At 38.2% G+C, this 14,494-nt stretch overlaps 2 protein-coding genes across 2 annotated transcripts; both read right to left on the bottom strand.

Annotated features, from left to right (window-relative positions):
• Positions 1–1,114: 1,114 nt before the first annotated feature.
• LOC131306980 (probable LRR receptor-like serine/threonine-protein kinase At3g47570) lies at positions 1,115–3,036 on the bottom strand. The gene is made up of 3 exons (XM_058333413.1): positions 2,884–3,036; positions 2,240–2,771; positions 1,115–1,380 (listed from the first exon to the last, which is right to left on the bottom strand). Exons 1-3 carry the CDS (start codon positions 3,034–3,036, stop codon positions 1,115–1,117), a joined length of 951 nt encoding a protein of 316 aa, XP_058189396.1.
• Positions 3,037–3,183: 147 nt separating this feature from the next.
• Positions 3,184–3,918, bottom strand: LOC131306979 (probable leucine-rich repeat receptor-like protein kinase At1g35710). Its single transcript, XM_058333412.1, has 2 exons — positions 3,784–3,918; positions 3,184–3,672 (listed from the first exon to the last, which is right to left on the bottom strand). Exons 1-2 carry the CDS (start codon positions 3,916–3,918, stop codon positions 3,184–3,186), a joined length of 624 nt encoding a protein of 207 aa, XP_058189395.1.
• Between the last annotated feature and the right edge of the window lie 10,576 nt (positions 3,919–14,494).

The raw sequence follows: 14,494 nt of genomic DNA, 5'->3' as shown, positions 1-14,494 counted from the left end.
TGGAATCCCATCTCCATTTGGTCTCGTGGGCGATTTCATTGAGCAAGCGACTCCAATTCCTAGCTAGTAGCGGTAGAAGTTTATACAGAATCTGGTCAACATGGACTTAGCAAGTTAGGATTGGTTTTTTTCCACACGACACAGTGACATAAAATAATAAACAGATCAGGTTAGGATCCCACATCTTGCTCAACATTTCCAACGATCACAATTAAACAAAACCCAGATGAAGTATCTCATAATCAGGTCGATCATCTTCTTCCCAATTGAAAGCAACAATGTCTCACCATCCCAGAAGAAATCATAGAGTAAATATTCGGGTACATCACAAACAACCCAGATCGAACCACCATCTCGAGTCTCTACAAATCATGGGACAAGGTCGATAAATACGGTAGGCATATCTAGTAATCGTGGTGGGTTGAATTGAAATAATGTCTCAATCCACAAATGAATTGCAATTACACGTGTTTAACATGTCTACTTTTGGTTACTCATGTTTTAAAATTTGGCGGAAGTGAAAGGTGCGTAAATTGGACGCAGGATTTTTTTGTAATACTTTGTTATGATTACTAAATTAACAAAAGAAATCCCTTGACACAGTTAGACAAGTCTCCAATAAATGTGTCCGGGAGTGTCGGATGTTACACGCCATATATATTCCATGAAAGTTCGTGTGCTTCTATAATCTATCTCTGAACTCTGCCATTCAACAGCAGCAAAAAAAGGAGAAAGATCGAACTATTTGGACATGCAATTTCAGCAAAGTGCGAAACTAGCACTATAATCCTTTCCACATGAACTGATGAACAATTATTATACATAATAAATACCGAAGAAAGGAAAAATATGGAGGTACCATCGTTGGAGGGCCTTGGTAGTCATCCTGGACACAAAGAAAAATATGTCTTTAGTTCACTTACACTCAAACACATGTATACAACATGAGCTGATTAGAACCGAATGGGAAAGATTCGAACTGTGCTACACACCTTTGGCTTTCATGTTGCAAAACATTTATCGACTTCCGATTCTTTCTACCCTTCATCCGCACATGTCTGTTCTTATTTTACACAGTTTGTTCACAACGGTTGCCATTTCCGTTTGGTCTCGGCTATTCCGATGAACATGCAACTCCAATTGTCAGAATGGAAACCATGCATTCGTTGATCCAACTTCCATTGTTATGCTCCAGCTGGATGCGGGGATCGATGATATCCATCACTTGGTCAGGCAAAGCATTCTTAACAAAGCTATGAAGATTTTGGTGATCTTTAAATATATTGTCAGTTGGTGTTTTGCCTGTAAACATCTCTAATAGAAGAATCACAAAGCTATATACATCTCCTAGAGTGGAGACCATGTCACCCATGCCATATTCTACAAATCCATCCAAATTGTTATTGAAACGTTAGAGGACAGAGCAAATCTCATTAGGTGGCATGCTAATAACTCTACAATCTGCATTTACTGTTGATGTTACATGCATGTCGTGCTTTTATATCAATCGATAACAATACGTTCAATTGGAATTTAATGTGTGATAAAATGATATCATTATCGAGAATGATGGAGTTGAATTATACTTTCCACTCAAAAAGTAGACTTGTACAAAAAGTTAAGTTGTACTTTGTGTTTTATAACTGAGAGTTTGGACCAGCTTATGCCTCGACGAATCTCTCGTGGACCAATCCCACCACACACTAACGGGAGGCCACTTAAGGCCAGAGCAATGTTCCGTACAAACTGGTTCCATAAGAGTTGATGGCACCTAGTATCTATATATGCACATTCTGACGATAGGTACAAAGATTTTGTGCATCAAGAAAAGTTCATGGTGATCTAAACTAGTCGACCATGAAGGTGGATAGTATGTGGAAAGTGAGGAGATCAGGTTACACATAGTAACAGGAAGTTTTGGAGCAAAAAATGGGCGCATACATATATTTCACACCCTTTTTTTTGGGCTTAAGTTTGTATATATAGTTTCTAATGATGCTAGAACTCTTCTATGCAATTTGCAAATTTTGCTTTTCATATGAGCTTTTGGTTTTGTAATCTCAGAAAAACTGGTAGTTTGACATTTTGTACCTAGAGCAACGTAGCCTATTGTTCCCCTTATTGCAATTGAATTGCTTTGATGTTGCTCTAACTCTATTGCAGCTGTAGAAATAATTTTTGCTAACCCAAAATCTCCAACGTACATCGGCAGCCATTCTATCATCCAAAAGGACATTACTTGGCTTCAGATCATCATGAATTATTGTTGGCTCGCAACCACAATGAAGATACTCAAGTGCAAAAGCAATATCAATAGAAATGTCTAGTCTCTGGATCACTTTCAGGTACTCGTGCTCTGCTCCATTTTGATGCAGCCATCTATCCAATGTTCCATTGACCATGAATTCATATACTATAGCTTTGAATTCATTGCCATGGAAGTCTATGCTAAAACATGCACTTAATACCTTTAAAAGATTTTGATGTCTTATGGCTTGAAGTGCTTTGCATTCTAACATGAAGCTCTTTAAAGCTCCCCTAAGCTGAAGATTGAGCTTTTTCACTGCCACAACAATCTGGTCTTGATCAAGGATCCCATTATATACAGAAGCATAATTTCCAACGCCAAGTAGATTAGCCTCTGAAAATTCATTGGTGGCATTCAGAAGCTCTGCATACGAAACTCTCAGAATTTGGTATTTGAAAAGATTGTTTAGAAGAGGCCTCCTTCCTTGAGACACGTCAATGGCGACAAAACATAAACAAGCTAACTGCCAAAGTTGAACATATTACAAGAGCAACCACTACATCTACCATTATCTTTGTCTAGTGAGATAGCTTGTTTGTGTTTGATATTGAGGATGGGCATGGAGGAAGATTTACGTCAGCAACACCTCCACAAAGATCATCCATTCCAACAATCAAAATCATGCTAGCATTTCTAAAAACTCCTTGTGCTGGAACTTCTCCCTGCAGCATATTAAAAGACAGATTCAGTTTTTCCAAGGGAAGCTCACCAATATAACTAGGGATCATCCCCGTTAAATTGTTGTGTGAAAGGTTCAACTCGCGTAAACCCCTTAGGTCCCTCCAACTTTGAGAAATCTCGCCTTCAAATGAATTGGCTTCCAAATTAAGCACTTTAAGGCTCGAACATTTGCTCAACGAATTTGGAATAGGCCTTCATAACCTATTATTGGACACATCAAACTCTCTGGGATTTTTCATAGACCCAACTTCCGATGGAAGAGAATCAGTCAATGAATTATAGCCCAAATTGAAGGAAATTGAAATGGATGAAAGATTCAGAATTTCAAGAGGTATTGAACCATATAGATTATTATGAGAAAGATCTAATTCTATCAAGTTTTGACAGTTGCCCAAACTTGAAGGTATGCTTCCACGGATATTATTTATTCCCAAGAGTAGATGGTTTAGTTCAGTTGAATTTCCGATTGAAGAAGGCAGTTCGGTGAATTTGTTCATATCTAATTCAAGATAGTGCAACTTACGAAGTCTGCCAATGGTGTCGGGAATAGGGCCTGAGAGATAATTACTTGTCATAGGTATGACAGAAAGATTGAGGAGGTTCTCAATACCCGAAGGAATACTTCCATTAGTTGATTCCACCTTATAACCATGACGCCAAAGCTCAATATATGGACAGATTGGCTATGAAGTCGGGCAATGAACCTTTGAGAAGATTCTCGTTAACAAGAAGAAATTGTAATCTGGTGCAATTTGTTAGAGATGAGATAAAAGAAAGGTCATCCTCCAACTGACATGATTACCTTGAAAGTTCATCCTTTGAAGATCCAAAAGTTCTCCAAGATCTTCTGGCATTGGCCCAATGAAGTAATTTAAACCGAAGTTTACCATTCCAAGCGCGGAAGTATTAGACAATGAGTTAGGTATCATTCCTGTGAACTAATTGTCAAAGACTGCAAAAAACGCAAGATTGGGAAATTTTGAGCATATATCAAGTATGCCTAATGACAATTTATTGAGAGTGGAGATGTTGCACAGTCCAGAAGGAATCTTGCCAGACTGCTTGTTGACGGAGAAATGAAGAAATGTCAATCTCCGAAGCTTAGAGATTCCCTCCGGAATCTCCCCCCAGATTACATTCTGCCAACATAACGAGCCGAACCGAGCACTCGAAGGTAGACGAAGGGTTGGGTTTGTTGCAGGGTTATCGGGAGAAATGTATACACGTGTGGTTCATTCATGTGACGTCGCTCGAAGAGCCAAGATCCTCTATACCGAAAAACTCTTGTGCCATTGTGCTGATGAGTTTTCAGCAGTTGAATTTTGGGCTTTAAAAAATCAAAAATCAAAAACAATACAAAACACACAATTCAATGGCCGAAAATCTTTCAGCAAAGGAAACCTCTATACTTCTGTGCTGAGAGATTTTTCGGTTGTTAAATGTTGGGCCTTAAGAAAACGAAACAAAACATAACACACAATCCGATGGCCGAAAACCCGTTGACATAGAGGCACATGAATTTTCGGCATGGAGGAATCGGCACTTGCTCTAGTGGTATGAAGCCTTGGGCCTGGGGGTATGTGAGAAGGCATAGCCCATAGCTCATAGCTAGGGTTGTAAACGAGCCGAGCTGAGCCGTGTTGAGCTTTGTCGAGCTTGGCTTGTTTACTAAACGAGCCCAAAATTCAAGCTTGAGCTCGGCTCGAGCCTTAACGAGCCGAGCCCTTATCGAGCCGAGCTGAGTCATTTACTAAACCAGCCTCTTTAATCGAGCTGAACCACCTTTAACGAGCCGAGGTTTTGTCAAACGAGCCGAGCCAACTAAACGAGCCGAAAACTCGAGCTCGAGCTCGGCTCTTTTACTAAACGAACCGAGCCTTAACGAGTCGAGCCGAGCCGAGCTCACGAGCTGTTCAGTTCGTTAATAGCCCTACCCAAAGCCCGGCCCAGTCTTTTTCAAGGACCGATTGGGCTAGAGTTTTGGAGCCTTTTGCCTTCTCGTCTCTGCTCTACTAACTTTTAGGGCTGGGGTTTGGACTCAATTAATTTACATTTTTCTTTGGAGAAGTTAAAAACCAGCTGAGTAGGGGATAAACGAGTCGAGCACGTGGTTAATTAAGCTTGTGTAATTTAACAAGCATTAAAAATATATTAAAGCTTACCTCATTTGTGATGAATTGATCTCAAACGAGTTTTAATTGAGCTGAAGACAAATCGATTTCGAGTAGTTTGAATTTTTCATACATCATGAGCTGCAACGAGTCGAGTAGTAGCTTGTTCGAGCATGGTTTGAAACTTTAACAAGCTTCAAAAAAAAATGATCAAGCTCAGTTAGTTATATAAGCAAACCAAACTCCTATTAAACGGGGTTATAACGAGCGAACATGAACTTAAACTCGAGTAGTTTGGTTCGTTTAGTGGCCTTGGCGTTACCACCTTCCGTGAGGCACTTGGGTAAATGAACTCAACGAGTCATAGAGTTGATTATTTTAGCCCAGTTTGAAAAATTACCGAGATTTAAAAATTATGTTTATGAGGCGATAGAATCTCAGTTGAGTTTTTATTGAACTGATCGCAAGCCAATCTCGGTAGTTTGAAATTTTTAAACACCATAAAAAATCGAACAATCCAAGGACTCACTAGTAACTTGTTCGAGCTTTTTAAACACCATAAATCGAACAATCCAAGGACTCACTAGTAACTTGTTCGAGCTTAATGTGAAAGCGCTTAACTCTCTTTAAAAAAAAGTAATCGAGTTCAGTTTATTTAACAAACTGATTTCAAACAAGACTTCAACGAGTGTACACGTGCTAAGCTCGATTAGTTTGGTCCGTTTATTAGTTTTACCTGGGTTCGAAGTGTCATAATTTGCATTGTGAGCAAGAATGTAAAACGTATTTTTAAAGTATTTTAAGCTACTTGAGAGCCTAAAAGAGAAAGCGTGGAGCGAGAAGTAAGAACGAAAACTGTTGAAAGAAATAAAGAAGGGAGAAAATGTGTATTGAATTCAATAATAAATTGTACAATGATGTTCCTATTTATACAAGGTGAGGAACCTAACTATGGAAGGAAAATCAACCTAATTACAATCAAATCATAATCAATTACAATAATAAGAGATTAAGAGAATCATATAATATCAGGATATGATTACGATATTATATGTTTTGATATTCTAACATCCCCCTCAAACTCAAGGTGGAAGTGCAGATATCAGCTTGAGTTTGGACACCAAGTCATGAAAACGTCCAGGACGATGAGCCTTTGTGAAGATGTCCGTAGTCTGATCGGATGAGGAAACTGACAAAAGGCGAACGCTACCCCGAACAACATGTTGCCGAATAAAGTGGCAGTCGATCTCAATATGTTTGGTGCGATCATGGAACACATCATTGCGGGTAAACTGAACAGCACTCTGATTATCACAACAAAGTGTAGTTGCGGTGGAATGAATAACACCCAAATCACTGAGGAGCCAACGAAGCCATATCAACTCTTGAGTAGTGTTAGCAATAGCACGACACTTCGCCTCAGTACTAGAACGAGAAACAAGAGATTGCTTCTTACTTCGCCAAGAAATGAGAGTCGCCAAGAAAGAAGCAGTAACCTGTGGTAGAACGATGATCAGTGGGGTCACCAGCCCAATCAGCATCGGAATATGCACATAACTCAAGGGAGGAATGTGCTGAATAGTAGAGGCCGTAAAATAGAGTGCCTTTGACATAGCGAAGAATTTGAAGAATAGCCTGAAAATGAGTTGATCAAGGGGCATACATGAATTGGCTAACTATGTGAACGGCATAGGCAATATTAGGCTGGGTGACAGTAAGATACATAAGACTACCAACCAATTGGCGATAAATAGTGGCATCAGGGAGTGGCAACAAAGACGAGCATGAGGTTCCAATTTTTTGCGCTCATGGGGTTGTAAGAGAACAAAACAAGCACATCCAAAAATCTTAAAAAGATCATAGGCGGGCGATATACCATATAATCGTTCATAAGGCGACTGATTTCCAATGGTAGGGGATGGGACACGATTAATGGTATAGACAGCAGTGAGAGCAGCCTCCCCCCAAAGTCGCTTAGGACAAGAGGCATCTATAAGAAGGGCACGAATAGTATCCAAAGTGTGTCTATGCTTACGCTCAACCCGACTATTTTGTTGAGATGTACCAGAACATGACCTATGTGGCAAGGTTCCATTTTGGCGAAGATATTTTAAAAATTCTGTCTCTTTATATTCCATGGCATTATCAGCACGAAAAACTTTGATTGGGCGTGAAAATTGAGTTTGAAACATTTTGGAAAAATCATAATAAATCTGTTGTACTTCAGATCTATTCTTCATGAGATATAACCATGTAAAACGAGAATAATCATCTATGAAAATAACAAAATATTTGAAACCGCCCATGGTAGTGTTCAGTGAAGGTCCCCAGATATCAAAGTGAACTAAATCAAAGGGAGCAGAGGACAAAGAGTCACTCGAATGAAATGGCAATGCTGGTTGTTTAGCAAGTTGACAAGAAAGACAATCCACGTGTTCATCTTTTACATGTCCTAAATGTCCACTTGAAACTAGGGTACGTATGTGACCAAAAGACGCATGATCCAATCGAGAATGCCAAATACCAAGAGAATTAGAAGAATTAGACGTAACGGAACATTTCGATTGACTCACTGAATGAGTGGGAGGTGCAATGGACTGTGATGGAATATGAAGATTGATGAGCTCATACATGCGTCCAACCTTACAGCCTATCCTAAGAGTTTTACCTGTCTGAGGATCCTGCACATGACAGCCAGTAGCAGAAAAGATTACGGTAAGGCCAATTTCACGCAATTGACCAACAGAGATTAAATTTAAAGTAAGTTTAGGGATCAAATATGTATCAGATAAAGATATGGTGGAAGAAGAGATATGACCGACATGACTGGCATGCTTGTGAGAACCATCAACTGTTTGGATGGCTGGAGTGTGAGAGGCATGTGACTTGGAGGAAAAAATGGCAGAATCAGATGTCATATGGTTACAACAAGCTGAATCAAAGAACCATGAGGATGTACCTGTGGCAGCAGACAAGGCAGTAGAATTCTTACCAGACTCGGATAAAATACCACATTTTGAGAGAATGGCTACAAAAACATATGGCAATTCACTTTTGGTAAACCGAGTTGACGGATGGTATTGTTTGAGACCTTCCAAGATGACCCGAAAGTATGGTGCCATGACAGATTGCTCCATAGTTAGAGAGCACAAAGTGAATCAACACACCGAAGATCTGATGCAAAATACCAGAGAATAATCGGAAAAGGAGGCAGCGTGAACCGGTAAAAAAAAAAAGGTTGCAGGGTCGGTTTGATGTTAAACCGAGACAGTAATTGGAGGTCATGAATAAATGTGGGAAGCCAAAATGGAAAGCTGAAATTAGGGAATGAATCTGTAGTGATGGAGGCTGATGTTTGGTTGGTAATGAATTTGGAGAGTTCTACGAAAGAAAAGGAAAGAGGACAATTGAAGGTGGTATATATATGGTGTTGATATATAGGTGACTGGTTGCACGTGGATGGTAGTAGCTTGATCAATAAGGTGATGACAAAAACAAAACTTGATGAGTAATTTTTGCTGGAAGAATATATGAGTAATTTTTCATTGTTGAGAATAGACACTGATAAAATACAAGCATGATTTATAGCAATAGTGATTAGTCGTCGTTATTTTAAAAAACTTGATGCCCCTTTTTTTGGTCAATCGATAGAAGAATTTATTTACATCATGTATAAATTACAAAGTACGTACAAAACTGTGACATTAAGTTGTTTGTTAAAAAACTGGGACGAGAGATCCCCACGAACAGTCCACTACTTCTTAATAAATTTCATTCCTTTCTTCTCCATTTTCCACCAAATTTCCATTTCTAATCCATCTATAACACCGTGCCTCTCACAGGACATCAATTATGTTGCCTAATTTGTGAAATCAAAGGCAACATTAGTTAGGGTTGCTGATGGAGCCCCCAATATTGGAGAAGAAGCAATCGCAGTCCAAAGCTCTCGTGCCAATAATTCCCTTCGGTAACTAGAAAGGTATGAAACAAACTATCAGAGTGTCCTTAAAACTACTCTTCCCGTCCCAATTTAAGTGTCTTCCACGGGAAATTGTGCATTTTAAGAAGTCAAAAAATTTTACTCTAAATTTCCAATATAACCTTAAAATTTGTGAAGTTAATTATATGTATGAAAATCCCTTATATCTTTCAATATGGATCTCAAAAAATATGAAATATGGATATTGTTTAATAGATTTCAATTAGTTTTGTTATACAATGTTTTCAAAATCATGAAAAATATTATAAATTGAAAAATATTGTCAATCTAAAAATGACACGAATATAAAAAAAAAACTGTTGTGTACTTTTTAGGGGTAAAATTGGAAGTTTGACATATTTTGATGGTTATTTTTTGATGTAAGACAAGATTCTGAAAGATTTTATTCTTATTTTTATGATTCCAGAATTATAAAAATAAGAATATAAAATCTTATTTAGAATTAGTACTTTTTTTGAAATTATATTATTAGGAAATCTTATTTGTGCTGCCTGTTTTGCATTTTTTTAATTTTCAAGTTTTAACAGGATTTAGGATTTCTTCTACGAATTTTATTTCATTTTATTTTAGGATTTTATAAGTCTTTTATTTTATTTTGTTTTATTTTCTTCTTTATAATTTCTTGACTAGCAAGAAATTGTCTTATCTAGATTCCTACCTAAGATAGGATTTCTCTACTAGTATATATAAGAGTTGTAACCTATTCAATTATTCAACTTTTACATCAATTATATTAAGAGTTTCTCTCTTTTTTCATTGTGCGCAAGGTTTGCTTGTGGACTCGAGTTTGAGTTGTTGTTTATCTCGTTTAAATTAGTATGCAACTAATCTCTTTGTTAATTCCGCTGCGTCAAGTGGTATCAGAGCCACGCTTTTTCTAGTTCGATGGCACCAAACACGGTTGAAGACACACCTATTGACGTTGGTCATAGGAAAGGATTTAACAGAACTCACACCAAGGGATTTGCTCATGGTCAATCTGTTAAATACAAAGTTGATAGGAACCGCGTTGAGGATGAATCTGAAACGTCTCCGAAGGATATTTTTATTACCAACTTAATAGTGAGGATGAATCTGAAGACGAGTTATTTGAAGATTATTATGGATATCAGTCGAAAAAGCGACATTCAAGGTCTGGAGCGTTTTATCGCACAGATGATGACTTTTTAACTTTTCAGGTAGAACCAATAATTCCTACTTTTCATAGGTATTGTCATCCTGAGAATTTTATTTATTGGTTTCGTAAAGTTAATAAATTCTTTGAGTTCTGCAAGGATATTTTAGAAGACAATGAGGTCAAATATGTGACTCGTAAATTACATGATTATATTTTTACATGGTGGGAACAGTTGGACTGCAGCAATATAAACAACCCATTAGGACATGGCCTAGGATGAGACGATTAATGAGTTATAAATTTCTTCAGACAAATCATGGACAAATGTACGTTGTATCAAGAGTATCGAAGGAAGCTTGAGTCAAGCCATTCCTTTCAAGGTACTTTTGATTGGCAATATTTTTCGCAAAGAGTTACAAGTTATTTGAGTAAATACAAAGCAATTTCTGAAAGTCAACAAACTAGCCATGCTCTTTCAACTTCAAATTCGACACTTCTTAATTTCTATGATGGATATGAGATCGCAGAAGAGGAAGGAGATCGAGTTGAACTAGAGGATATGATATTTGTTGAGCCTAACATCGAAGAAACAGTGGATGTCGATGTAGAATGCAGTCATTATGGGCACATTCACGCTGACGGTAAAGAGAAATTTAACCTTGGTATTGGCAAAAAAGGAGGAAACTATAATTGAAGTTGATAATAAAAAAATTGGTATCGATGTTGGTGATCAAGTTGTTGATGACCAAAATAATTGTCCATTGGAGGTGGTTGGTACTATCAATGAGGAGATTTTTGTCAGCGACATTGGCAAAAGTAAATTGGTGTTCGTAAAAATAAATTCAAAAGATTCGGCTAACAATCATGTCGAAGCATACATCCACATAATGGATTCAAACCACGATTGTGGGCAAAACAAAATTAATGATGCTAATTTTGTTAAGTTTTTTGGAGTGCAACAATTTGATTGGGTTCTGAATGTTTGTCTAGTGCATCTTGTCAACAAATTGAAGCAGGGAGAGAAAAGATCATTGCATGAACATTTTTCTGTGAATTGTTTTTGGAAGAAAATCAAGAGGTTGAAGTATTCTAAGTATCTGTTTCTTTGGAATGGAAGATGATAGATTTCCAACGATAACTCGAGGACAAGTTCTTTTGAAGAAAAGGAGGCTGACGTAGGATAAGACTCTGAAAGATTTTATTCTTATTTTTATGATTCCAGAATTATAAAAATAAGCATACAAAATTTTAATTAGAATTAGAATTTTATTTTGAAATTATATTATTAGGAAGTCTTATTTGTGCTGCCTATTTTGCACATTTTCAATTTTCTTGTTTTAACAGGATTTAGAATTTCTTCTAGGAATTTTATTTCCTTTCATTTTAGGATTTTATTGGTCTTTGATTTTATTTTATTTTATTTTCATCTTTATAATTTCTTGACTAGCAAGAAATTGTCTTATCTATATTCCTACCTAAGATAGGATTTCTCTACTAGTATAAATAAGGGTTGTAACCTATTCAATTATTCAACTTTTACATCAATTATATTCAGAGTTTTTCTCTCTTTTCCTTGTGCACAAGGTTTGCTTGTGGACTCGAGTTGTTTATCTCGTTTATGTTTTGTTGGATTCAATTTATGATTTGTGAAAAACAGATATAAATTGTGTTTTGATGGATTCAGTGAATGTTTTGATTTTATACATCTGTTTGGCAAAAGAAGAACTAGAATAGTAAAAGGTAAGAAAAAGAGTTGTCTTGTATATTTTTCACAATAAAAGAGTTTTGCCGCCAATTTATTGTGTAGAGAAATTGGAGCATTGAGAAACATAAATATTATAGATATGATGCATGTAATGGATTCCAATGCCCTAGTATTTTATCATCACTTTTAGTACTTTTAATTCTTGTAAGTTTATTTTTCTCAATCCAAACAAAAATATTGTTGAACTAGATTAGGAAATTTTATTTTAGATTACAAGAGCTATTCAACTGCATACCATCCGTAATAATCCCTGTGGGTTCGACCTCGAACTTGCTAGACTATACTTCAATATGATTCGTGCACTTGTGAGTACATTAAAATTTGCACATCAATCAGACCGAGGATTTTGGAGGCCAACCCCGAATATGGGCCCTCAATATTTATTTAGTTAAAATACAAATAAAAATAAAATGGTTTTAAAAAATAACTTAGAGAAAATATAATGGGTAGAATTTGGCTAATATGGGGAGACTGATCCAATTCAATACTTATGAAGCAACTTTGATGATAGCTCCGACTTTAACCTGCAAAACAAAGGTGATAACTCGTGTCACCGGTATGGTGGCGTGCCAACCACCCTCCGATGCCTAAGTTAGTAGGAACCTTGTTGTAAATGAATGGAAGTTCTCTGTGTTAGAGTTGTGTACCATATACTGGTGTTCTACCGCCGTATTTATAGGCATTACAATCTGAGTTTAAGTCCTTATAGGACTATATCTCGTAGATTCCGGATCTCCTCTTTGAGGAGTGTGGAGTCCTGCCTTAGCTAGGAGTCCACGGGATTCCTGCCAGGGCTAGGAATCCCATCTTCAATCACGGTTGTGCATATCTCTGGCCCTTTGGGCTTATCCCATCCTTCCTTTATCCCTTAGGATTCATTCTTCCTGTCGTGGCATTTTTATCTAAACAAGCATATCTTTCATATGATATCGTAGAAGTTAAGCTTTCCAAGGGAGCTAGGGGCCGAAGCTAGTCCTTGGACTTTCTTCGAGCTTCGGCCGAAGGACGGAGCTGGAAGGTCATTGCTCCGTTCCAATATGCTTTAAACTAAGCATTGTCAAATTGTTTCCCCCGATCCGTAACGATTACTCGTGGCAATCCAAAACGGCTAATAATTAACTTCCATAAGAAGTCAGTGGTAACCTCCGCTGTGATTGTGGCCAGTGCCTTAGCTTCAACCCACTTTGTGAAGTAATCCACAGCTATTATAGCATACTAGACTTGGCCCGCAGCCATGGGAAGTGGGCCAATCAAGTCTAACCCCCATTGGGCGAATGGCCAAGTTCCTTTCATTGGGGTTAAAACCGTAGGTGATCCATGAATTATATTTGCAAAGCGTTGACATTTTTCACAGTTTTGTACCATGGAGTTGCAATCCTTTTGCATGCTGGGCCAATAGTACCCTAACCTGAGGAGTTTGTAAGCTAACATGCGGCCACCTTGGTGATCCCCACATATTCCTTGGTGGACCTCTTCCATAACTTGCATAGACTCCGTTGTGGTGAGGCACCTCAGGTAAGGTAAGGAGAAACTTCTTCTATATAGCACATCTCCCATCATCAAGTACTTTGCAGCTCTGATCTTGAGCTATCTAGCTTTGACCTTGTCTTCTGGTAGTGTCTCATTAGTTATGTAGTCAACTATGGGACCAGTCCATGAGTCACTGTAGTCGATGGCTTGAACTTGTATGTCTAGGGAGACGATACTTGGCAACTCTAAGTATCTTACAGGTGTATTCCGTGGAATAGCGTCCTCCTTAGTCGTGGCTAGCTTTGCCAAATAATCTGCTTCATTGTTTTCCTCCCTTGGGATTCTGACAATATTGAAGCTCTGCAGCTTTACAATTTGAGCCTTTACTTTATCCACATATTTTTGCATTACCTCTTCCTTGATGGTGTACCCCCCGAGGACTTGTCCCACAACCAGTTGTGAATCACTTTTGGCCAGCACATGACTAGCTCCAACGGCACTTGCCAGCTCCAATCCAACCACTAGGGCTTCGTATTCAGCTTCATTGTTGGTTGTTTTGAATTCAAACCTAAGCGCGTAGCTAAGACGTTGTCCTTTCGGAGATGTTAGGATTAAGCCCGCTCCGCTTGCATCCCTAGTTGTTGACCCATCGACTTGGAGGACCCAAGGTTTGGGTTCTTCTCTTGGGAGCTCCTCCGGCTCTGAATATGTGTACTCCGCAAGAAAATCTGCCAACACCTGTGCCTTAATGGCAGTTCGAGGTTTATATTCTATATCAAATTCGCCAAGCTCTATTAACCATTGAATTAGTCGACCTGACGTCTCCGGGGAGTGGAGGATTCTCCGAAGCGGTTGGTCCGTTAACACTTTGATTGGATGAGCTTGGAAATATGGCCTTAGCCTTCTGGTTGCTATCACCATTGCAAAGGCTATTTTTTCAGCTCTGGGGTATCTTAATTCAGCTCCTCGTAACACCCTGCTGATATAATATACTGGGAGTTGGGTTCCCTGCTCTTCTCGAACCAAAACCGTGCTGACGGCG

The sequence above is a fragment of the Rhododendron vialii genome, chromosome 11a (genome assembly GCF_030253575.1).
Source record: "Rhododendron vialii isolate Sample 1 chromosome 11a, ASM3025357v1".
Taxonomy (NCBI): Eukaryota; Viridiplantae; Streptophyta; class Magnoliopsida; order Ericales; family Ericaceae; genus Rhododendron; species Rhododendron vialii.
This window is presented reverse-complemented; position numbering and strand designations above follow the sequence as displayed.

Excerpts from the sequence above, each read along its gene's own strand:
- LOC131306980 (XM_058333413.1), bottom strand. The coding sequence starts at position 3,036 with ATGATCCCTAGTTATATTGGTGAGCTTCCCTTGGAAAAACTGAATCTG. Across the intron at positions 2,772-2,883 it reads TTTGTGGAGGTGTTGCTGAC|TTAGCTTGTTTATGTTTTGT; the intron begins GTAAATCTTCCT and ends CAACTTTGGCAG. Across the intron at positions 1,381-2,239 it reads TCATGATGATCTGAAGCCAA|AATATGGCATGGGTGACATG; the intron begins GTAATGTCCTTT and ends ATGGATTTGTAG.
- LOC131306979 (XM_058333412.1), bottom strand. The coding sequence starts at position 3,918 with ATGATACCTAACTCATTGTCTAATACTTCCGCGCTTGGAATGGTAAAC. Across the intron at positions 3,673-3,783 it reads TGAACTTTCAAGGTAATCAT|CCAATCTGTCCATATATTGA; the intron begins GTCAGTTGGAGG and ends CCGACTTCATAG.